The sequence below is a fragment of the Achroia grisella genome, unplaced genomic scaffold, assembly GCF_030625045.1.
Source record: "Achroia grisella isolate CSIRO2021 unplaced genomic scaffold, CSIRO_AGI_Agris_v1 utg782, whole genome shotgun sequence".
NCBI classification, from domain to species: domain Eukaryota; kingdom Metazoa; phylum Arthropoda; class Insecta; order Lepidoptera; family Pyralidae; genus Achroia; species Achroia grisella.
In genome coordinates, this window is record NW_026713022.1 from 3088540 (window position 1) to 3113998 (window position 25459).

The 25459-nt window shown below is 33.2% G+C and overlaps 1 protein-coding gene across 4 annotated transcripts in view; it reads left to right on the top strand.

The window, feature by feature from the left end:
- LOC131851365 (atypical protein kinase C) overlaps nt 1-25459 on the top strand; it is a 239487-nt gene that overhangs the window by 87312 nt on the left and 126716 nt on the right. Inside the window, exon 1 of one of the 4 annotated variants that reach the window (XM_059201856.1) lies at nt 8327-8945. The exons of the other annotated variants lie outside the window; for them this stretch is intronic. Coding sequence (XP_059057839.1) covers nt 8372-8945 — 574 coding nt within the window. The 5' untranslated portion in view covers nt 8327-8371. Of the gene's footprint in view, nt 1-8326; nt 8946-25459 lie in introns of those variants that run through there. 4 annotated transcript variants of the gene reach the window in all.

Below are 25459 nucleotides of genomic sequence, written 5' to 3' on the forward strand. Positions count from 1 at the left end.
AGTTGTCTTCTGAGATGTTCTCATGAATGCTTTAACTGACTTCCATGCTTTTAGATTAATGTGAGAGATTATATAGTTACCATATATTGCTAAATGGTTATTGCTCATCAACAAACGGAACTAGTATTTTCACAAAATTATTTCGAAGCTTTCGCATTTTCTTTGTATTTATATTCCGAGCAGGCGCTTAACTTTTTTTTTAATCGCCTCTAATGACTTCTTCCCCTAATTAATGACGCTTGACAGTTAAGAATGAGAATTTTCCGGTAAATTACGAATAAACTCTATCCGCTCGACCATTAGATGTATTTTTACAAGTATTAAACCGCCTTCGAAAGAGAACAAGTTTTCAATAGGACTATGTTCATATTTTTTATTAAATTTCGCAATCCAGTTGATATTATAATATATAGTTAATAGATGAAATGTTGGCTACTTTTTTACTAAAAATAGATATATTTGACTGTAATATTAACGCATAGGATTTACCTGAATTCACGAAGGCACCGCCGTCGGATGACGAATTAAATTAATGGAAGGAACAAATTTTTTGATCTAGTATTTTAACAAGATTGCTAGAACCCCTCAAAATATTAAAATCTGCTCCATTTTGGAGACTATATCGTGAAACATACAGAATAGATACCATAGATCTCAGTAGTCTCCCCGTTTTTTGGTAGGCTATTGGATGATGACTATGTTACTTCCACTGTAGTCTCTCTCCTTAATGTTTCTACTTCGAAAGTTTTATAATGAAAAGGTTTTTGTTCTGTTGTTGGGTGTTAATATACTATCATATTTGTGTATGGGAATCATGAATACAGTGTAGAAATGAAAAGTGATTGATTACTACTATAATATACAAGATAAATTGTAAACCTTTTTACGGATATTGAAAGTGCGTTAGTAGTTTAATAAATTGATAGATTGATGTAGATATGCATACATACATGATAGTGTAATAACACTCTTGGGTCTTTTGAGGTCAAGGTCCCATAATGAACACCGTGATTTCATGTAAGATACCTTATTTGCTATCTAATGAGATGGATAGAAATAATAGCTACGACTAAATACTGTGATTCAAACAGGCCGCCCTGTATTTCTTATACAACGAGGGAGGCAACCTACTGCTTAATGTTTCGTTAATTCTCAACATTTACATTACAATTTTTTTTATTTCCGCTAGGTTGAAACTCCTGATCTTTAAGGTCGCCATCGGAATTGTGAACCACTAGGCCATAACACTCAATATGGGCAATTTATATCGTTTAATAATACTTAATCGTAAATAATTCAATGGAAACTAATTTTGTTAATGAGTTACCATGAAAATGACCGTCAGTGTTGTTAACTAGGCCGGTTTATAAGGAAGTGAGTCGCTTATACAATATGAGTTATAGTCACGGAACTTTCAGCGCTGAAATTATTTTAGATTACATATCTTTCTAGAAATTATAGTTAGTAATAAGGGACACTCCTCTAGATATTTCATTGTTTTTATTCTCCTTTTATCGAGCGCTGTATTGCCAACAGTTTATTTTTTCTTATTTTGTGTATTCTTGATAATTTATTAATGTTACCACATAAAGATTTTGTCTATTTAACATAACAGTGCGAGTCTGCAGTCCATTAAGTGCATTACTTTTTATTTAATGAGGGCTTCTAACGTCATATTTAGAAATAAGAACTGGTGTGCTCTTTATGCAACAATATATATATCCTTTTTAGGCGTTTTGAGGGTTGTTAATAACTAACCTCGGGGCTATCTCATTCGGGTGAACATTCAGCCGAGCCTACTAGATATTTGTCGCAAGACCTCGACCTTCCGTTTCGCAGGTCTTGGTTTTATAGTCTTGCAATAATGAGTTTTATTTACATAGACATAAAGCCATGACCTCGTGCATCCTCTGTCTGTATTACCCTTGGTATCCATTAAAATATACCATACAATAATAACCCATAAATGTCTTGTAGATAACGTTTAAGACCCCATAAAATGAATCTTAATCTACTATTCCTACTTTGTCATAATAAAATTTTATATTTATATATATAGGATAAGATTTTTCGAATTTTTCTTGTTCTCTTATAAATTCTTAGCACTCGGTAGTTTGTATTCAAACAAAATCTTAAAAAAGTAAGTCTTAATAAAGTTGTACAGCATTTCTTTAAAGAGGCAAGTTTCTTGTCCATTCTTTTTAGCTGCATTCCGGATGGACGGAATGTTAATGTTATTAATTACAATAAATTTTGATAATTTATTGGTTGTGTCTGCACAGAAATTACAAAAGTGTATATACCTATATATCGGACAGAGTGACTGGAAATTATCTCATTCCATTGTTTCGAATAATTCTAAAGTTATACTAATACTAATATAATTTCTACGAGATTTTCCAATATAATCAAAATTCTAGTCCTCTTTGGAAGAATTTTTAAATTAATGTTACAAATTGACATATTAACATTAGTTTTCAAGAGAAACCAATCACTCCGTAATCAGCTTACCCTTACTTCAATCATTCCTTAAACGAACGAATGTAAACGATAAATAGTAACCCTCTTCAAACGACTTGTATAGACGGAAACCCAAGACAAAGGCCAAGATTACTCCGACCATAAAAGGCTCAGGATGGCTCAGATAGTTCAAAATACTTCGGATGATGTACGCCGACTTGTGGGATCGATGTGGATAGATTAACCCGTAACGCAATTAATTCTCCGCGGACGAAATGACCCTAAACGTCTTTCCAGATAAGATACTAACTATGATTGCCCATGATCTTCCTCGTGTGTAAATTCCTTTGGAAATTGATCCATCCAATAACTCTCTTGACGCATTTCTCTTTTTTTACAACTTGCGTTGCCCAACTGACCCCCTATTGCTATTTTAATAACATTACATTTATTAATATAATCTTGTCCTTTAAGGAAGAAACAAATATATTTCTTAATTGCTTAAAAATATTTGATGATTAAATATTCACTATTACGTTATAGAATTCAAATAAACTTTATATTTCAAAGTTTAACTTAGGGAAAATATATTTTTTTAGATTTTAGTGTTTTTTCTGCTGTCCAAAGATATAGTCAGGTTTAATTTAATATTTTTGACCGAATAATTGATGATGAATTTTTCTAAAGTCTTTTGAATTTTTTTTCTGTGTTGCGTTTGTGTATGATAGTTAGTTCCTTTGGAAGTCGTTTAAAAGTTGTACTGTATATTGCTATTATCTTTTTAATTTTATATTATTATGAATATTCACTTACGCGGGTGTAAATTTCCTAAATGGGTACAATGAAAACGTACGTATTTATCAGTCCGTAGGTGTCGTCTCCAAACTCTATTGTATAACCTCCTTGAATAATATTATACATCAGCCCTACCATCTCCCGTTACTAAGTACGTACCTAGTACATATTAAACGTTCACACAGACGTTTGTTAATTTGTTACGAAAATTTAATACCATTATATTATGTAATCTATTTAAATGAAATTATAATTATATACATTATTTACAGTGTCATTTTCTTCGTGAGCATCCGTTATGTAACTACCAATGTCATGTAACTTGTGAACAAGCTTACCCATAGGGTGTACTAAGTATTAGGGTAGTAAATTAAATTACAGAAATCTCACATTTATTTCACATTTTGTAATTCTATATATAAAAAATATTGTATATATGTATATATATAAATTCTCAGAGCCATCTCAATAACGACATCTAGAAAAGGACCAAAAACATACAGGCGAATTAAGAACATCCTCCTTTTTTGAAGTCGGTTAATAAAAGAGGGTCATCGAGTGAGACAATTCTAAAACTTAAAAGAAAACAAAAACGTCTCCCTCATCTGATTGTACATATGTATTATTTTATTTATTTATTACTGGAAATCATGTTGAGAAATGAGATTTTATTATATATATATATATAAATATATATGATTTAATGCATATTTACTACATCTGATAGTTGATAATAATATTACAAAAAATTAAACGGATTTTAATATAAGTAATATACGAGTACACTCTAGACCCACTGCCCCACTCAAATCTCTTCACTATCTCAAAGGTATATTATGGCATGATATATGACAGAGGCTATATATTTTATGAATATATACAAAACTCACGATGTTATGAGCACCCGAGCGACACCTGGGCGGGCCAATAGTATCCAAGAGCTCCAAATTTATGATTACTCTATTTAGAAGTAATAATTTTAGTATCTTTAAAAGTATACCTACTCTCTTCCTCTTCAAGATTAATATTTCCTTATATACGTTCGTTTTATAGAAAAACGTTTGAATAGCTTGTAAGGAGCTTCGCATCAACAACACTTTGAGCTTTCAAAGAGGCTGCGTAACGAAATAAGTTACTTTGAAACGCGTTATTACCCGTTTTGATGGCTAGCGTTATTTTTACATTTTTTGTGTTGCTAATATAGCATATAACGTTGTGTTTCCTATAGTATTAAAAAGGTAAATGAACAGAATATATGTAGTAATGAAGGGTGATACGGCAGTTAAATTACGGGTTACGGCGGCATGACATTTCGGAAAGGTTACGCATGAGATTCTATTGGCGTCACGTAATAATAATAATCAAATAATATTATTGTGTGATATGATAACATGAAGTCCTTGATGATGTTTGCGTTCATGTATAGGCCACGGTTGGCATTTTATATTGGTAGTGATACTGATATACAATATGATTAATAATGACTTGTGTCACACCACACATGTTAGTGGTTCGTATCATGGTTATTGAATATTTGTTATGTTATGTCTTTTTGAATTCAGTATATATAAAAATAACATATCACTCCGATAATATAACTTTCCTCATCATTTGTTTGCTAATAGTTTGTTAAAATTTAAAGTGCATGTAAGCTCTAAATAGTGAAATACATATATATTTAGAATGTTACACCATATGGACGTAGTATAAAATAGAATACCACTTTGTATTAAGAATCCGACGGCAACTCACGATACAGGCAGCTGCAGTTTTGTTGTTAGAAGATTGATTACTTTTCAAACTTTTACATCGTGTAGACTGAGTAACTTAACAATATCGTAAACATGATATATTTCCTAACTGTACCGGCGACTTGCCGCACTTGGAAGTAATAAAGATCTATCTTCAAAGTAACCATACATACAGATCAAGCTGTATGTCATAGTTTGCCCGACTGAGTTTAATAATACATTCCCAAATTTACTCTGCTAGACAAGTAATGGTTTTGGTGTGATTATTATCGATTCTTCCCAACCATCTGTTTTCTGTATTTACAATTATTTTTTTCACTATTGATGGTATGGTTACTGTAGAGACAAAATGTCTCTCATCATTATCTTGTCTTTTTCCATCATTTTGGGTCGATAAACTATGTCTCTTCTACCACTGATTCTTTTTATATATAGAACACCTGCCTAATTACATATATATTTTAACGATGTAAACTTTGTACGACGTCGTCTGCGTTTGTGTATGTGTGAGATAATGCAGTGAAATTCAAGATACGGAGGCATGTTATCTTGATTCTCCGGTATTCCAAAGTATGAGTGGTGCGATGGGACATACACAGTAGTACGACACCCATGATCATCTTCATGTATATAGTCGACGGTCACCACTTAACATTAAACGGACCGTCAGCTTGCTTGTTGTTTAATTTACTTAGAAATGTTATCCTTCACATAGTCCAGTCGTACGTCCCTTTTCCTTTGAATCCTTCCAAATTCAAATAAATTACTTTCTTCATCGAAACATAGTCTTCACTCGTCCTTATGATAAGTTCATCTTCATGGAACAGAAAATACTCGCATTCATTTTCCTTTCTGTTATTTATGTATATTTATGTATACTTACATAAAAAGTTCCGTAAATGACCTTCGTGTCTTCAGTCCGCGGCTAACATACGAGTAGGTTCTATTTTAAGGTGCCGTACATATGGGGCTTGGTGGTTTGATCCCCTAAATACTTGAACACGATTACTAAATTATATATGAACTTGAACCACTAAAATAGGCAATAGCTTGTTACTTAGCCGCGCTATAATTATAATGAAACAAGGTGTTTATGATTTGATAATGCCTACCGAATTTATTGTAAGATTTTGTACTTGTATTTTGTGTAATCTAGATCTAAAGCTTTAAGTAGCTGAGATTTTCAATATCTAATTTTTTTTTATTATTAATAAACATCTAATTTAGATATTTACAATTTGAATGTCTTATTGTTATTATATTTCAATTTAATATTGCCATATTATATACTGTATAAATATGGTAGAAACAGTTGACTGTATTGAAAAAATAATCGTTAATATATGTTGCTATAGTAACAAAAATGTTTTAGTAAAGTAAAACCTTTGCTTTATCAATGTGCATGAAATCCAATAATATTTTCAATGTTTCATTATAATAAAATATGTTCGAATTGAAAATATCCATTAAGGAAGTATTCCGTAAAGTTTTCATTCTTTTCAGCGGGTTATTGAAATGTTTCAATACCAATAACTAGAAGTCGTGAAGTTTTAACGGGTTCGCATTTCTCAAATGGCAATTGCAAACAATTTCGGTCCATTTCGACAGGCAGCACGCGTGGGGCCCTCCCTTGTTTACCGTTATATATCAGCGGCGTTTCCATCTCATTTAGTGGGTACTGAAATAACCTCGAGTTGAATCAACCCGAATTAGTAGAAAGCATCGTCATCGCACCCGATCCTATCGACGCAATGAGATATGAAATGAAATTCACTGGTCACGATATAAACAGATAGCGAATTACCCTCCTCCATCCCCTCGGCACCAGATTTACGCCCCAACACTATAAAATATTGCGATCAGAGTTGGGGACTGAAATATTGAAAGTATCCAAATGTATATTAAAACTAATAGAGAGGTATATTTTCTGCATATATTTACACTTGTAAGTTATGCTTATGTAAGTGTCTAAGGTAGTTAGGATTAATATGCATATAGAAACACTCTAGGCAAGTGCGCCTGTAAACAACATGTCATGATTTTTTTTATTATACAAAGTAATTTATTTTAAGTTTGTTCTGAGATTATGAGTATTGGTATATACTGCTTTAAATTTGATTATTTATAATAATACGCATAAATAGTAAATCACGAGATCTAACCACGTTTTATTTTTATTGAGTTCTTGATATGTCGGCAGTGTTACAACCGCCTAGATCGCGGGCAAACTATTAAGTGGTAAGATGCCGTGATTTACTAATTATCTGTATCGTGCTTAAGTAATTAGTATTAATTTACAAAAACACTATTTTAAACTTTGTTAAGGATTGTTCACAGTTGTAACACAATATTGATCAAGTGCATTACAATAGTAATGGTGACAGAGTACGTAGAAAAGATTAAGAAAGCAGTAGACAGATTTGTCTGCTGTTTATAGTTGTTTACATTTTCCGCCAATTCCAGTAGAACCGTGACCAGGACGTTTGTAAGCGTCGAAATATTGAGAACTCTTTAACAATATATCATGGTAAATATCTCGTTTAAGTAATGTGTATAATTTACAAAAAGTTAAGGTTTAAAAGCGAAGTAAGAAAGCTTATATTCACACTTAAACCAGGCGATTGACAATGATCTGTTATTTCTTAATTGAAACCATAATTTACCAAGTATTAATAGGGCGGTTTGGATTTTACTTGCCATAAAAATATACGACGACTATAAAAAACTAGATACAATTTTACAAGCTACTCAAATTCAAGTCTTTAGTTGCAATATATGTCAGGAGCCCTCAAAACACGTTATCAAAACATTTTAGCACGTATCACGTGAGCGTGCGGTCACGAAGCTTTGTCTCCGCCTGCCCGCGGCGTCGACGTCAAAGGAGATTAGGTTCGTTTACACAATTGTCACCTCCCCACACCCCGAGACCCGGCCGGCTCGGTGTCATGCAACCTTGCCGGCCACACGCTCGGATTACCCGGCCCGACACTAAACCCAGACTCATTGTGTGTCAACTTGGAACTTCTGAAGCTCTGAATCGATAGGAATCTGAGTTTAGTGGTTGAATTTTATTTGAGTCGCTGAAGTAATGCAATTATGTCGGTGTAGTTAGTTTGGTTTAAAGGAAAGTAGCTAGTGTAGCATTTGTCACAAGAAGTATGACAACTCGTTTTCTAAAGTGGCAACTAGATAAGCTGTGAGAGGCACTGGGTATTCTGACATCCATTGTTTAGTTTACCGTCCATCAGATGGTTCGTTAATTCCTAGTAGGCTAATAGCAATACCTCCACAGGATCAACTGTCTTCCTTCTCGTTTATGGCTAATAGCCCGTGAATTTTGATAGTGTAATAAAGACTGATCGAACATGGCGTGGGGGTACTGGTCGGCGTCGTCGGTGATGCCGGACCGCGGTCGCAGCCCGCGACGGGCGGGCACCTCCGCGGTGCACGTGCACCCTAATCCACCGACCGCGAGGGAAGTACTGGAGACTCACGACGAGAGCATCCTCCACACGGCGTCCACGTCGCGCGACAGTCGCGACCACTCGGCGTCTCCACACTCGTCGTCCAACGGGGGTCATTCCCATCACCACGAAGTGCGGCACGCCGTGCCCGCGAGCGCGTTGTTCGGCGAGAGCTACGGGGAGCTGTCCAGGCGGCCATCCCTCGATCTAGGGTCAGTGCGCAGTGCGTTAGCCTCGTGCTCGGGAGGCGGAACATTAAGTGCGGGTTCGACATTGACTAGAGGTGGTACGTTAGCGGATTATCTGCCGCCGACGCCGTGTCCGCACCACCATCGCGTGTATGTGGACCATCATAAACACTACGAACAGCCTATACAGCCTGTGCACGTGGGAGTGGCTCATCACTCACATTCTCACGCGTCGAGTAGACATCAGACGGATGATGAAGATGACCTTGAACCGGCGTATGCTACAGGTATGTGTAGTTAATATATTATGTAGTGTATTTTTCTGTGATATTTACGGATACGGATACGGATTTATGGTAAGCCCACATGATAGTATCTATCTCCTCACTACTAGTTCTCTTCCACGGTTCTAATTACAGTGTGAAACAAATCTCATCCACCCTTTATGTATATAAATGAGATAACCACAGGATGGAATATCTACTAACTATTATTTTTGCATCTGTTATCATGAGCAGTGCCTATATAATCATGTATAGGTTGCCAATTAATATATCTTTCTTTACATACATAATTTATTTAATAAATAGTATTTGTAGATGGCTATTTATTAATGATCAAACGGCAACAATAAATGAAGTATACACGTTATTAATAAAGTAATTGATAAAATGTTAGGTATGTATGTTGTTGGTATGTTGTATAAAAATGTTCATGAAATTAATTATATTATTATTCATTTATTAATTAAAAACGTATTTTTCATAATAATCTTTAGAAATTGTATCGTAATTCCTCCGACCATTTTCTTACGTGAAATATTAACTCATAAATAGACAGTTTTCATCTCGTCACGAATTCACGATTTTGTTATACGTAAATATTATAATTTTGAATACATATAATAAATAAAATTAATCATGAATATGAATGTCATACTATAAATAGATTATATTATGATACATCCCTATGTATGTCCCTACATATGACCAGAGTTCTTACGTATATTTCCATTTCACAAAACTTGGTTTCACAATCTCATCACGATACAGTGTCGTCGTATCTCCATCAAAGTTGGTCATTAATGCTCGACTTCCCGAGTATTGTATTACATTAATTACAAAAGTTGGCCATTTTATTTCGTTAATGTATTTGTAGCTCTCCCGACCTACTTCAGACGGTTTTCAGTAAATTTCAGTTAACGTGCGTTCGTAATGTGCCCGAGATTCATGGAAACAATTTGATTTCCTAATATCGTATTTCTACTTATTCAGAAAAACGTAATAGATAAAGCATTAAATGAAGGGAATTTTAAGTCAAATATTATGTTTTTCATTTAATTATAAATAGAAAAATATTTTCTCCAACCAAATAATTCTAGAAATATACACTGTATTATACAGTATTATTCTACTTACGGATCACTCTGTATGTGTTATTTATTAGCTGTTTATTAAAATAGATAAATCTCCTTTTCACCAATTTTTCCCGTACCGTTAACGCCCTTACAGGAAAAATAAATAATACTCAATTTAATATTTTCATTGTTACCTCAATACATTGATCAAACCATTCAATTCATGATATCTTATTTATTATGAATCAATTTATATTTTCTCTTCTAGGAATTCATTTCGATGTGATATTTTGAATGTATGTGTGAATATTTTAAAGAAAAAATAAAATTAATGGAATAACCATTAGATATACACATCTGTAATACTTTGACTTTTATTTCTAAAACATTATGTATTTTATATCTTCGTGCATCTTCATTCATTTTCTACACGAGTCTCAGTTATGTAAAATACGAACTTTTATCCTCAGCTCCACTCGCTTTAATACTTCCACTGCCAACTCATAGATACGTAGTAGTAGAAGATCAACTCTTTAGGGGCGACGGGCCCAATCACGCTCCAAAGAAGATCTACCAAAAATTATTAAATGCAAATACTTTTTTTGTTATTAAGAGTAATCCTACGAAGTATTAATTCGAAATGTCTACTTAATGTTTGTTTCCCATATATAGACTACCTCGGTAATGTAGTGGTTTACCACACGTTGGTCGCGGTTTCGATTTCTCACATGACGCACAAATATATATGTGCGTTGTTTGAAAGTGACAAAAAAATAATTACAAAAAAAAATTCCCTGTTAAGTCTCTTGCCAGTTCTTTTCAACTGAAGTATCTGTCGAAGTCGAAAGTCGAACTGGATGGTAGTGATAATGAGGCAGTGATAAATATAACTTATATAAGAGACTGAAAGGCTCTATCTTAATAAATAATGGTGAGTATATCAGTAGTAGTATAGTATTCATGAGTATCACTGTTTGTATCGGTCTGAGTGTTCTTTATGTGTATGTATATAAGATCTATATTAAAAAATGTATTTAACTATTACTATCAGTTATCTAATACCCATAACACAAGCTCTGCTTACATTGAGACTGTATCGTACTGAAATGTCTAGGGTTATTATTATTATTGTTCAAACTTTGTACCTCGATTTTATCCCTATACTTTTCGAAATTGTGTTACAGGGATTTGACTTGATGAGTCAATGAGTCAGGTCTTCTCTATAACCGCTCAACTGCCCCGGTCGACCAGTTATATATGTATATGTATGTATATATAAGATAGTAACTAGTGAACTGGTGTTATTTATAATGAAGATAGCTTGAGGACAGATATATATGTATATAATATATTTATATTTAATTTTATCCCTAAACTTTTCGAAATTGCGTTACAGGGATTTGACTTGATGAGTCAATGAGTCAGGTCTTCTCTATAACCGCTCAACTGCCCCGGTCGACCAGTTGTATATGTATATGTATGTATATATAAGATAGTAACTGGTGTTGTTTATAATGAAGATAGCTTGAGGGCAGATATATGTAATATATATATATTTAATTTTACCCCTATACTTTTGGAAATCACGTACATGGATTTGGCGGAGTGCTGATGAGTTAGTGATGCAAGCCTACTCTATAAGCGCTCACCTATCGCGATTGAACAGATGTAAATGTTTATGTATGTATATATATATTTTAACTAGTGAACTAGTGTTGTTTATAATCAAGAGAATTTGAGGAAAGATAATATATATAATATATGTATACATTAACACATTTTTATGTCAGTTCGTAATATTGTACCTTTCAAGCAGTGAAATAATTTCTCAAGTCTGCTGCAGTGATTCTGGAGTTTCGTAATAAAAAAAACGCTTCAGGTTTTTGACACTGTCGCATCCATTTCCTTAGTTTTATGGTGGTTGATTTATAAACGCGTATAATGTAAGCTTATCTCATTGTGTTAAGTCAAAAGAATAGATGTCAGATTAGAATTTGGGTACGCTAGTACAGCCTTTGATCTCTAATTTCCCGTATCCGAGATTATTTCTCCGTACTAACACGAGTACATACGTCATAGGCAACAGTTTCGGCATCGCTTTTATAGTCTCGCGTAGAGTTTAATCACTTTAATCAGGTTGATGTGTTTCAATTACGCGAATGGGGAAATTCATTCTGCTTTTCGACCTGCCGAATGGTGGTCCCTATTTAGACGCAACTTTTGCATGTATTATAGCAGACGTCCGATGATATTTAGCGTCTGATATTTATTCTTTTTTATTCATAGAAATTGATTCCCGTGTCAAAATTTAACTCTGTTTTTATGGAACTAATGTAATTGTTTTAATCATATTTGCTACAAGCGAATCATTATTATATTGTCAACCTTTATAATAGTTGCGGTTTTCGGTATGTTATGCCGTGTTTGTTTTTAATTAATATAAATTACTAGCTACTCGCCCCGGCTTCGCACGGGTGTATATGTATTATATATATATATATAAACCTTCCTCTTGGATCATTATATCTATTAAATAAAACCTCTTCCAAATCCGTTGCGTAGTTTTCAAGATTTAAGCTTACATAGGGACGGACAAACAGGACAGCAACTTTGTTTTATACTATGTAATGATTATAATGAATCAAATATATTAAAACAAATCAAATCAATCATAATTATTGTGGTATATTTTTACTAAAACAGAATGATTTTACATTTGACTATATTTTAAATGTAGCAGAAGGAATGGATACTACAGTTTCTTAACGGTGTTTCCATCCCCGAAAATCATAAATATAAATTAATACACAAAATTGTTTTTGTGTCATTTAATAAGCGACGACTCTCTTTAGAAAAACTGTGTTTATTTTAAAACGTTGTTTTTATATCTACGTACAATTTGTGCGTGGAATGAATGGTTGCCTGTAAATAGGTCAGGTCATTTGTCGTTCGTCAGGTGAATGGGATGCATAATTACATTCACGAAGCATTCTCGTCGTTTTCATTCATTCAATTCCGTTCTAGCCTACGTTTCGCTTATAGTTACTGCTACTACAACTGTGTTTATTAAACAGGGATTTTATTGTAATACATTTGTATGTTAATATTTGTATGCCATATCTACATGACAGACTTGACATCGTCATGTGTATCGCCCAAGTATTACTATTCCTAGGTTGTCATGTCTGTGTACATATCTCCATCTAAGTGTTACTATTCCGGAGTATTAAGGTGTCATGTGTACACTGCAATGTCACTGCCATATCTCCCCCGTCAACCGAAATAAACATTTCAAGACATCCTGCTTGGCGGCTAAAATAGGCGAGACAGAGGTATCCATGTCGACGAGACATGCAATGTAATTGAAATAAAAATAATCTTTATTCAAATAAACTTAATGTAAGCGCTTTTGTCTAGTCATATTGTTTATTCTACCAATCATTCGGAATGCAGACTCATTACTAGAAGAACAATCAAGAAACTTGCGTGTTGCTCTTTAAATAAATGTTGTTCAGAATTGTATTTTTAGGAATTTTCTGTGTTAATACATATTGCCACAAAGCAAAGTTGATATAAATAAATTAATATTTACTTGAGTAAATAAATCAGGTATATTCATCAGAGCAGACCAGTCCCTAACAGCAGTACCCGTTCACAAGTATAACGGGTGAGCCTACGCTCAATAATATTTTAGGGAGCCCAATGTTTTATTGACTAGGTACAGTAATATTTTTACCTTAGAATATTTTATTTGGTACCTAACCAGTTGAAACACAAACACCGAATCAGACTCTTAATGTTTAATTAATATGTTTTAAAATAACTTGACAATATTTCTATACATTCACTGTTCTTTCGCATGACAAATTGCATTTGAATTTAAAATTAGAATGTCGATATTCTCGTCGAATATTTAAAGGTTTCGTAAGGAGATGGCCTTATCCATTCGTGTTATTTAAAGTGCAGCAAACTAGAAAGTCAACGAACCAAGCCACAGGGATATCTTTTGTGTTTCGCTCCGACTCACAATGAATGCTTTATAGGATTATATGTACTATTCAAATTGAATTGCCTCGCTGTAACAGCCAATTTCATTGTTGTTCGTCTGTAAAAATAATCTTTATTCAGCTATTCTGTCGCGTTTCTAGTTTTCGTAAATTTTATATCACCGTTTGTTAGAATTGTTTGTTTCAGTCTATTCGTCGTCCACTGAATTAGTCATCCATATTTTCCCAGAAATAGTGATTCATACATTAAAGAAATGAAATAGAGTCATGTGTTTTAACTATGTATAAGTGGAACATTGTAGTACCTTGTCACAATAACATTACACTAAAGTACTATAAAATTATTTAAAAATGTCAATATGACAAAGTACTGAAGTGTTTACTTATTTGTGCACGCAAAGTACATTAATCGGTAAAAACACGCTTTTTTAACTGCTGAGTAAAAAACTCTCAAGCTAAACCCTTCCCCGGCTTTAAATATGTCACCCTGACATTTATGATGCGATCGAAATTAAAAAATTACCCCAACAACATGGGTTGTAAAAAAACCCACAATTACTCAGACCCATAGCGTGCCCGCGGTCATTCGTAAGGCGATCTTTATGTGTTTAATTAACATAAGCAGTTATCGCCACGTAATTTGTGATTTTGCGACAACGACGCTGTAGTCAAATTATGCTTATTGTAACAGTCATAAGGTTCACTTTAAAAAGTATAATTTAATTACCGAAAATTGTTTTGATCTTAGATTATTATGTATGTATTGTACCTTTTTTTATAATCTATCCTACTTTAGATGCAGTACACTGTATTAACTGTATACACTAATATTTACCACATATATGTAATTTATAATGATACACTTTCATAATTTCTTAATTATACACTGTTACAAAATAAATTTATAAGAAATTAAAATGGTCATAAAATAAAGAAAACTTTGCACTTAGTTAAACATCTATTCAATATTAGAAATAGCTAAGATGTTTTATAACATACTCAAAAGGTTAGTCGAAATTAAATCCGCCTCCTTTTTGAAGTTCAATTTATCACGACGTGGGCGTGAAAGTACATTTTTCGATGTTCTTGCAAATATAAACTTGTTGCTATGGAACGATATCGATTCAAGATAGATTAGTATCTATGTCTGTACTAAGTTAAAATATTGGAACGTTCCATTCCACGAACCCTCCGATTGCATCTCCGGCGATTTCCGATAATTACGTTCCGTTTCAAGCAAACTACGTTCGGTGATAAAATTAGACGGGAACGAGGAAATGTACCCGTTGTTCGGTTAAAGCGGCAATTGAATAGATTTCTTCACTTTTGCTGTTTGTATTTTATAATATATATGGAAAAACAATATAAATATTATCATTGTATAGAAAATAATACTCTTCTTTCTTGCTCTCAAATTAAACTGTTCGAAATGGATTTATTATGGATTAATTTGTAAACAAAATTAAAAATATAGTTGCAATATTTTATTTACTAAATGTAATATATCATCGAGGTATCCAAATTTATCTTAGACATACGCAATTACTTTATAATTCGTTCGTGGGTTCAGTCATAGTACGACTTTTTATTAGATATATAACTTTTTTTTATACTACGGTGGTGATAAACGAGCCTACGGCCCATCTGATGGTAAACGGTTACCGTAGCCTATAGACGCCTGAAACACCAGACTCTTAAGAAATATAATTTATATTGTTAAAGTTTCGTATTTAGTATATAAACAGTATTAATATAGTTTGTCGGGTCTTAACACGAATAATTTACTAGTAAATAGGTTACACTAGTTCTCGTGATTACGAGAAACAACGGGCTGGAGAGACTCAGTAACTAGTATAGCTTAGTCGACTCACTTTGTTTTCTATTTAAGTAATCGTGTTATAATGTGTATTTAAATAAACATTAATAATAATAATGAATTAAACTTTTTTGTATGTATCGTCACATTAGGAATTTTAAACTGAATGAAGCTGAAATTTTTGGTACTTTTTAAATAAATGTTATACCAGACTATTTGTGCCCGCGATTTCAACGAATGAAATTTATAGCCTATGTTATTCCAATGTATATGGTATAGTTTCATAAGAATCCGTTCAGTAGTTTTTGGTTGAAAGAGTAACAAATAATCATCCTTCCATCTATGTATATACTCATAAACTTTCGACTTTATAACATTAGTAGGTTATTATTATTACTCATTTTAAATGTTGTGTTTTGCAAGTGGTTTGTGTATATCCGCCCAGTAAATGTGAAACCACAGATATTCAGAGCCGAGTGAAATGCACTTCCGTAAAATAACTGCTAACTTAATAAAACAATTACAAATGTCAAAAGCCAACAAAACATGTGCGGTTAATTTAGTTAGTACGGAAAATAGTTACGGCAAGAATACACAGTGGATAGTAACACAGCAGTAGGTAATGGTTATTCACTATGACTAAAAGCTATACGGCCATTTACCCCCATATTCCTCTTAGTAAAATGTATATCAGCCGTGTCGGTTCGTGTTTTACCCTGTTCTCACATTTGTTTGGCGACCAAAGTGGTTTTCTGCCATTGTGCACACTTTTCAGATACGACATTATTTGTGACAAACGACTAGTGTTTGCGACCAATATGACATCTATAGGTAGATATTTTACATAAGTATGTACGATGTTGTGATAAATTTTAAGTTGTAGGTTGATAGGTTGCGAAATTATTGCTTTTAAATACATATAGACATTACTTGCTACTTATTACTGATATTATAAATGCGAAACCTTTTAGAATTGTATGGAGTTTTTAAGTTTTTCGTCAAGTGTATTTAAAGCTGACGCCGTCAAATTATCATATATCATATGTTATCAGGTCTTCGATTAACTTTTTTTATAAATTTAATTGAATTATAGACATAATTTTAAGTAAAACTTATTTCAGTATTAAAATACTGAAACAGTAGTGAAAACAACACTCACATATGTTTGGACGTTTCTAAGATTAGCACAATAAAACAGACCCTATTTCTAACAATTATTGTTCTATGTTATATGAAGTAACACAAAATAATTTTTATAATTAGTTAATAAACTTATAATAAATAGGTATATATCTTTATCTTTAACTAGCTGTTCCCGCGACTTCGTCCGCGTGAAATTTAACAATATTTTTCTAAAATAAAAGTAGCCCAAGTTACTCCTTATTACATCCAAAAAAAGTTCCGTCAAAATCGGTCCAGCCATTACGGACACTAGCCGGAACAAACAGACCGACAAAAATTGTAAAAATGTTATTTTGTTGTATGCACCGTATTTATAATTCATATGCATGTAGTAAAAACAGTTATTTCAATATTACAAACCGACACAGACAGAGATTAATTAAATTTTTATTATATGTAGTAACATTCGGATTTGGTGAATTCATTCAACTCTCTGTTATGAAATATTATACGTGCCAAAGGATCACAAAGTCATTCCATTCATAGCGTGTTTGATAAGCGTCCCAGATACCTGTCAAAACATATCTTTGATGCACACCGAACTCTCCAATTTAATCCATGTGAAGCCCCACGCTGGTTAGGGTTAATCTCTAGAAGTTTAGTATTCCGGATATAGTGCGCCGTTCGTTAACCAGCCGTCCGGGTATTCGTCCGGGTATTGAGTGATGTTCGACGCGTCGCCAGGGTGGAGGGATGTGGAACGCAATCGGAATTTTTAATTCGTTTCAGCCTAGCCATTGCCAATGGCTTTGTTCGACTGGTATTTTTATAGTGCACTTAATAATACTTCCAGAAGAATGTGAAATATTTGCACATTGAAATCTTGAATTGCTTTCTAAGAAATTGCAATCTCAAATATTTTGTTAATTTTCATCTCTATTTACAATATTTCGAGGATTTTATTATACTTCTAATTAACGTTACGTAACATAAAGTTACGACTGCATAAACGATATAACTAGATCACAAAATAAAAATACGTAATAACGTAGTAATTTGTAACTCCATCTTCTCGTAAGTTTTGATATTCATAATAAAAAATAATGACTCTATACATCTAATACTTAAGAAACAGTGTGGGTTTGTGAGGTTCTTTCAAAGCTTGAAAGGTAGATTTTTCCAAACTGATAAGTTATGTTGTTTTAATATACAAAAAAGTGATGGCCACCGGTGCGAAACCAGATAAGGGGATACTAGTTTCATTATAGAGGGTTATAAAAGTACAATAATTTGAGTAGGACTGCAACATAGAAATTATATTAGTTTGTGTAAAAAAATATTTTTAAATAAATACGTTAAATATATACATACTAGCTGTGCTGTGCTGAAATTTATAGCCTAAATGTTATTCTGATGTTCAAGCTATATTACTGTAAAGTTTTATCAAAATCCGTTCAGTAATTTTTGCATGAAATAGTAAAAAGCATCCATCCATACTTGTAAAGTTTTTTAAAAGACATTATAATCAAAGTCTGTAATTAGGAGACATAACCAGTAAGAAAAAGACAATCTGAAACACCGAGTCAAATGGATTTAGAGACGAGGCAGGCGGGGTCGTGATTTTTCACAATTAACGGATTATAATTAGCGGGGCGGCCACGTCTTGTCTTTACGAGCCAATCTCTCTTCGCGACGGGAATGAACGTGCGCTGAATTTTTACGATACGAACCGATACCCCACACACCTGGTGGGCGCCCCCATCTTTGCTTTCTCTTTCACATTACCGTTAAATAAGCGGAAGTTTCAGATATTGAAATAAGTTGTTATCTGGGTATGAATATTGTATTTTCATTTCAACTTTTCATAATATTTTTATATTCTTATATTTTGTTTATTGTCTTTTATATAAGTCTATTAAGACTATTTAATTTATATATTTTTTTTGTTTTAAAGTACAGTTTAGCTTTATTTTCTTGAAATTAACTGCCAATAAAATCAACTTATATATGTACTGTATAGAATACTGTGTTACATGTATTTTTTTTTTATTCTAGAATGCTGTCAATGAAGTGTGGTCCAAAAATAATTAAAAGATATTTCCGACACTGAGTCAGATAGCGTGCTATGAAATCTCTATAATCTAGAACACAATCTAGATTGGAATTGTATGTGTCGTCTTTTCTACGAGACTAGTTCTCGCGTGTTTAGTGTCGTATACTAATCTAGGTCAGCCGACCAGGGGATTGGATTGAATTAATTGATCTACACTTTATTATTTTCAATTTAATCTATGCTACAATATTATTAAATTTCATTGTACCCTTCTTCGGTAGTACCGAAGAAAGGTGTATTAAGAGTCCGGATCTTGGTTCGCAGTTGGGATCCTCAAGGGATTTTAATCAATAAGATTCCATTAGCAGAATCATAAGGTGAATCTGAATTTAAAAATGAAGGCCATAAACTGTCGGATAATTCAAAGCTTAGACTCATTCTTTTATATTTTTATGTCTACTTTTTATTTGAATGCCAAATAAGCTGACGGCTCTGCTTATGGTGAATGGTGACCTATCTCCATGAAGAGCACCACAGACATAGATAATGTGAAGGTGATGGGACCACTGGTGCGTTGCAATTTCGGAAGGCGTTGCCTCTTATTCTGTAATGTTAACCGTAACACAGTGTACAGAGTAAGTATTGGCTTTTGAATAAAAACTCTTATCTTAAAGTTATAAGATTTTTTTTTAATTTGATGACAATACAAGTGTTCGCTAACGGTCGTCATCTAGTTTACCATTCCAATTATTAAAAAAAAAACACAGCTAGAAACATTAGTTCTTAAACGTTCTGTATTCTTTTTCTAAGCAATCATAAATAAACGAGAATTGAAATAGAGCCCGTTTCTACACTTGTACTATTGTACACTTATATAGGTCAACCGAGCCTTGCGAAGGGGGCGAATAAGACATAGGTAAACTGACACTGTGCCAACAGGAATTTGCTAAATTAATAATTAACGGAGATATAATCGTTCTAGAATTCAGTATTATTGGGGGATATTAAATTGTATTTAAATATCTTTTCAACCTTAACGTTAGATATCAATTTTGGTTCCGACAGTGTGTTTAACAGTAATAAATTAATATACACGTACCTTCCTGCACATTTATGTATTTTTACGTTAAAAACAGTGACTACAACATTATTTGGAGAAGGACGTCCTCGAAATAATTTATTGTAACAACTCAACCTTATGTAGATTCGGCAATAAAGATGTTTATATTAATTCAACCGTTACATTGCATTTACAGCAAAATCCTTCGGCAAATGTATTCAATGAACCAACAGACCTCTTTTATAAATTTATTATGTGTACGCTGATAAATCATGATTGATAGAGTGATGGAAGGGTACGACATAAAAAATAAAACATGAAATATACCGATTTTTCACGTGTGCACGACGTATTGATCAGAGAAGGGCGTTCATCCCCTAAAGGTGCCTTTTTGTAACAAAACGATTATTTTTATACACAAGGCGTAAATAGGTATGGATATATTTTTACATTTAATCGTTTGGATATTTGTATACATATTTTGATGATACTTTGAACTTATTACAATGTGGATACGTCGGAAGTAGAAAGGAGTAGAGATGCCTGGAGAGATTTGATTGAAAGTAGCATTCGAATTGATAAAGAAGAAGTCGAAAGTCCAGTGTCATTTTTTTAAGTAAGTAATGGCAAATAATCTCGCCACTTACCTAGTGATAAGTGGCAATATACATACATAAATATCATCTCAGATATTGATAGTGATGCCTGTTACAGCTCTCGTACGTTGCTATTTCGGATGAATATCTTATGCCTCCATGTCCGGAATTTCAATCAATATTCAACCGGAACATATTTACAGACCATGTTGCTTAAAATCTGAAATAGTTCGTTCTTCTCTGGAAAATAGAATCCTATTAGTCCTGTCTATTATTTAATTTGCACGACCGTGAGTGATAGTGTTACATAAGTCTGTCTTAATCCCAGTACTACATATTTGTATATGACAGATATCATGAATGGTGAAAACGTAGACGTAGACATAGATTGAGGTGGAAAGATTTTTCGAGTAGGTGCCGCACTGCCACAACATTCGTCCTTAACAATGTGTAGTTTCATTTTCTCGTCACGGTTAAGGAAAAATCTTGTGTAAATCTCGCTCCCGCGACGTCACTCGACTGAATAAAATTCACCAACACCACGAACACCCCGTTTCGAGGGGTTTGAATATGCAAATTGTAAAGCACTCTCGCAGCTAGGGCCCTTCGGTCCGATAGTACCTCATCTTCTGTGGAAATATTGACATTGGACATTTTTCTGCACCGCGGTTACTACTGCGGACTTTTAAAGAGGGTGTATGTTTATTTTTCTTTATTTGATTTTCTAATGTTCCGACTTTATTTACATATATAGTGTTAAATGTTTGAACAGATTTATTTTTAAACTTGTCGAATGCAAAATGTTTCGTATTTTTTTTTATGTGATTTAGAATGATAAATAATTTATGAGATTATAGAAACCCTTGTCTGAGGACATTAAAAAGATGTGATATGAAGGAATACAAATTTGTTTATTACTAATGGGAAATATAATAAAAGGAAGCTATTAAAAACAATATATTACTTATAAAGTTTTACATAATATTTTTAATAAAAATATCATTTTTCCCTTGGAGACTTTTGATATATAATACTTACAACGTCAGCAAGAACAAAGTCCACAAATAAGAAATTATTCTTTCCATCATAAACATTATCTTAATCTTGACATCAAATAATGCACTTATTAATATTATAACTGTATATAAGCCGTTATTCATGTGTTAGTTCATTTTGCGTATGAACTATAATTTGAAGAGATTATCCCATCTCGCTCCGGTGTTTGAAATTTCTCTACATAGAATGCTGTAACTAGGAGGTAAGCTGAGAGGTCAATGAATACCGATAACAAGGTATCGGTATTGGTTAGGTACAATGCTGGGACAACAAATTACTCGCCTATTAGCCCTGGGTCATGTCCGCAATATGTAAACTGCATGACGTGTGCCTTAATATATAAGAGCCATTTTAATAATAATCTTATTAATATTATATACAAGTTTGTGAGTATGGATCGATATTTGTTACTCTATTACGCAAAAACTACTGAACGGATTTTTATTATACTTTACAGTAACATAGCTTGTACATTAGAATAACATATAGGCTGTAAATTTCACGCGGGTAAAACCGCGGGTACAGCTAGTAAATAATAAAATCATTGCGCAAAATAAGGTAACGTGAGACCGGGCATGGCCCGTCCTCACGTCCTCCGTATTGATGATAATAATAATAATAAACTCTTTATTCTACACATAGAATAAATACAGTAAGTAGAAAAATAATAACAAAAGGCGGTCTTATCGCTATAAGCAATTTCTTACTGACAACCTGGAATATAGGACTAATGTACACAGAAAAGGCGCACAAACGTACAAGACACTATAATTATTAAACGAATAAATAGACATACATATATAGATATAAATATATAAACTTGTGATGTCAACCTGAATTGGTACATTGCTACCAATAGGGTCAACAGTCCATATTACTGATAATACCCCGCTATACGTGACTATTACTATTAGATAGACCGTCAGCTTGTTTGTCATATCAGTTGCATAAAAAGAAACCCTTGTAATGTAATATGTACTCTATTTTCAGCCATTAGCCTCTTCTTAAGGCGGTTGTGCGTATAGAGTCGAGACTATTAAAGTCGCCAGCCAAGCTCCTCCCAGAAGCGCAACAAAAAGTAACTCTTATAACTTGTAACGACGCTACCGCTCATATCTTACACCATACACTTACGAATTATCTGTTTCAAGTCTGCTCGGGTGTTATTAAGGATTGACGGGTATGGTACTACGTGGAGCACAACAAGGGTTCGTAACCTCATGGTTTATCGCGCCATGTCCCCAGAATACAGAAGCTGAGATAAGAGTAATTTAGATCGTTCGATAATCTCCAGTCGAATTGTGTATGGAACTAGTATAGGTAATAACAATTCTGTGTAGTATTAGAGCAAATTAATAGGAATAGTGTCGCCCAGTGGTCAAAATCAGATGATAATTAATTAAAATTATAAGTTTTAACATTATTAAGGTCTTAACTTGCTTCAAGTATTAATATATAGATTAGAAATATTTTTATTAAGCACTAGTGTATACTCGTGAGTGAAGATCGCCATTTAAAGCCAAATTGCAGTTTTTCGGCTGTCATTCTATTTCTATGCTTACTTATTTGAATTTTGATACAATTTACGTCACATCACTGTACGGCCATGTAAAGTATGGGCGGACTAGTAATACTAGTAATTAATTAGATCAAAAACTAAAGGTATTTCGTTATAAACACTTTGCTACGGCTACGAATCTACGAATTTGCTACGTGTAGGCGGCTAGCCTATACTCGTAGACGTCTACGGGCGTAGCACGTAGCCATGTCAACGAAGTTTTATTACTTCTATTTGTTCATTTATACGTGCTTCATTTAGCAGTATGTATTTCTTCGTATATATATGTATATGATATACTTTGAAAAGATTACTTTTTATATGTAATAAAAAACTTAACACATTATTACACTATCAAATACATAGGCCGTAGATTGGACTTATAGTCATTCTATTCTATTCTATTCTATTCTATTCTATAAATTATGTGGCAAGTTAAGGATTTGAGTTCTAATAAGTACATTGTGAAACAAGGGTTTGGAGGAGTGAAATAGAAAGTTTGTGTTAAAAAATCATGTAAAATGAGACCACTTCCCGCCCTCCTAGAACAAAATTTTGTGTCATTACGGTTAAACTTTAGTATTAAAATATGAAATATTAACTATGAAAATGTCACCAGTTTTGACATCAGAAGGGGAGGGAGATGTTAAAATCAGTAATATTAGTGGGACGTTTATGGATGGCCGGTATATACAAACCTTACAAAGTTATAAGCATGTGATCGAATCGGGCCTGGCCGGTCGGGCCACTAATTTCAAATATACAGTTAACAGAGGCGGAGGCCGACAAACTTGTATTAAATTGTTATACTCACGATTATTAATTTGGGAAGAATATCAAACGGAGCCGTCACCTCGGCCCGGGATCCACTCCAATGACCTCATTAAACCCACAACTTTTCACTTCTGGCCCGGGATTTAATTATATTCCTCATTTAAGTTTAATTTGTTTTGACGCTTTGCTAATTTAATTAGCCATTCATAATTAAGGATAAACCTATAAAAAATAATGATATATTGGGTGTTGATTGAACATTATTTTTAATTATAACGACGCAAAGATGAAATTTATATGTTCATATATAATATATTTGCGTTGAGATTATCATTTTTGTTTTATAATATCATTAATTCACCGTTTTACCATTTTTGTTATCTACCTTCAGTAGTAACTGACCGTATATATTGCCCTGACTCCCTAAAAATTACCAGCATTTATTGACATTTAAAATATGTGGGCTTTATCTAGTGGAGGCTGTGGTCGCTATACACTGTGTTTGCATATACGAAGTTGTAATTAGAAATTTGAATGTCGTACAAATAAGTCGGTCAACAAATTAAAGTTATAGCAGACGTTTATTTCAAAGTAACTTTACGATAACATCATCCTTACTAATATTATAAATGCGAAAGTAACTCTGTCTATCTGTCTGTCTCGCGTTCACGCCGAAACCACTGAACCGATTTAAATGAAATTTGGAACACAGATAGTCTAGACTCTGACAAAGGACATAGGCTACTTTTTAATGCAAAAAAAGGGTTGCAAGGGGTTGAAAGGGGATATGAAAGGTTATAAGGAAGTATCCTCATTTTACACGAAGTCGCGGGCGCAGCTAATATCTAATATATAATACATACGAGAGTATCCCCATAAAAACAACCCTAATTTTTTTAACCCTCAAATAAGTAACGATCATTATTTTGTTAAATAATAACGAAATAATGGAACTCGTAAACTCTGAAATTAATAAAACTCAAAAGTTATTAAATTTGAGGCGTTAAATTTAATAACCATAAGAAATTTTGACATTCGTTCGATACGACCTTCCTAAGGCTTTTGTATTGAACAATTTACAAATATTCGCTAACATTTTGGGTTCTGAATAGAAAGGGGTATCTAAATTCAATGGATTTCCATTTATGGCGCCTAGAAGGTACGCCGTCAGTATTGTATATGTATTTATATGTGACGTCTGTGTTATTTTTTATTTTCAGCGTTTTTCTATTTATATAAGTTTCAATATAGAATACGAATGCGAGTTCTAAAAATGTTATGAGTTTTCTAATACTTTTAATATAAATGTTATATGATGACATTTTACCAACTTTTTATATCAGTATTATTCCCCTCTGATCGATCCCTAGTCCAATTCAAGCGGGGATCGAAATTACGACAT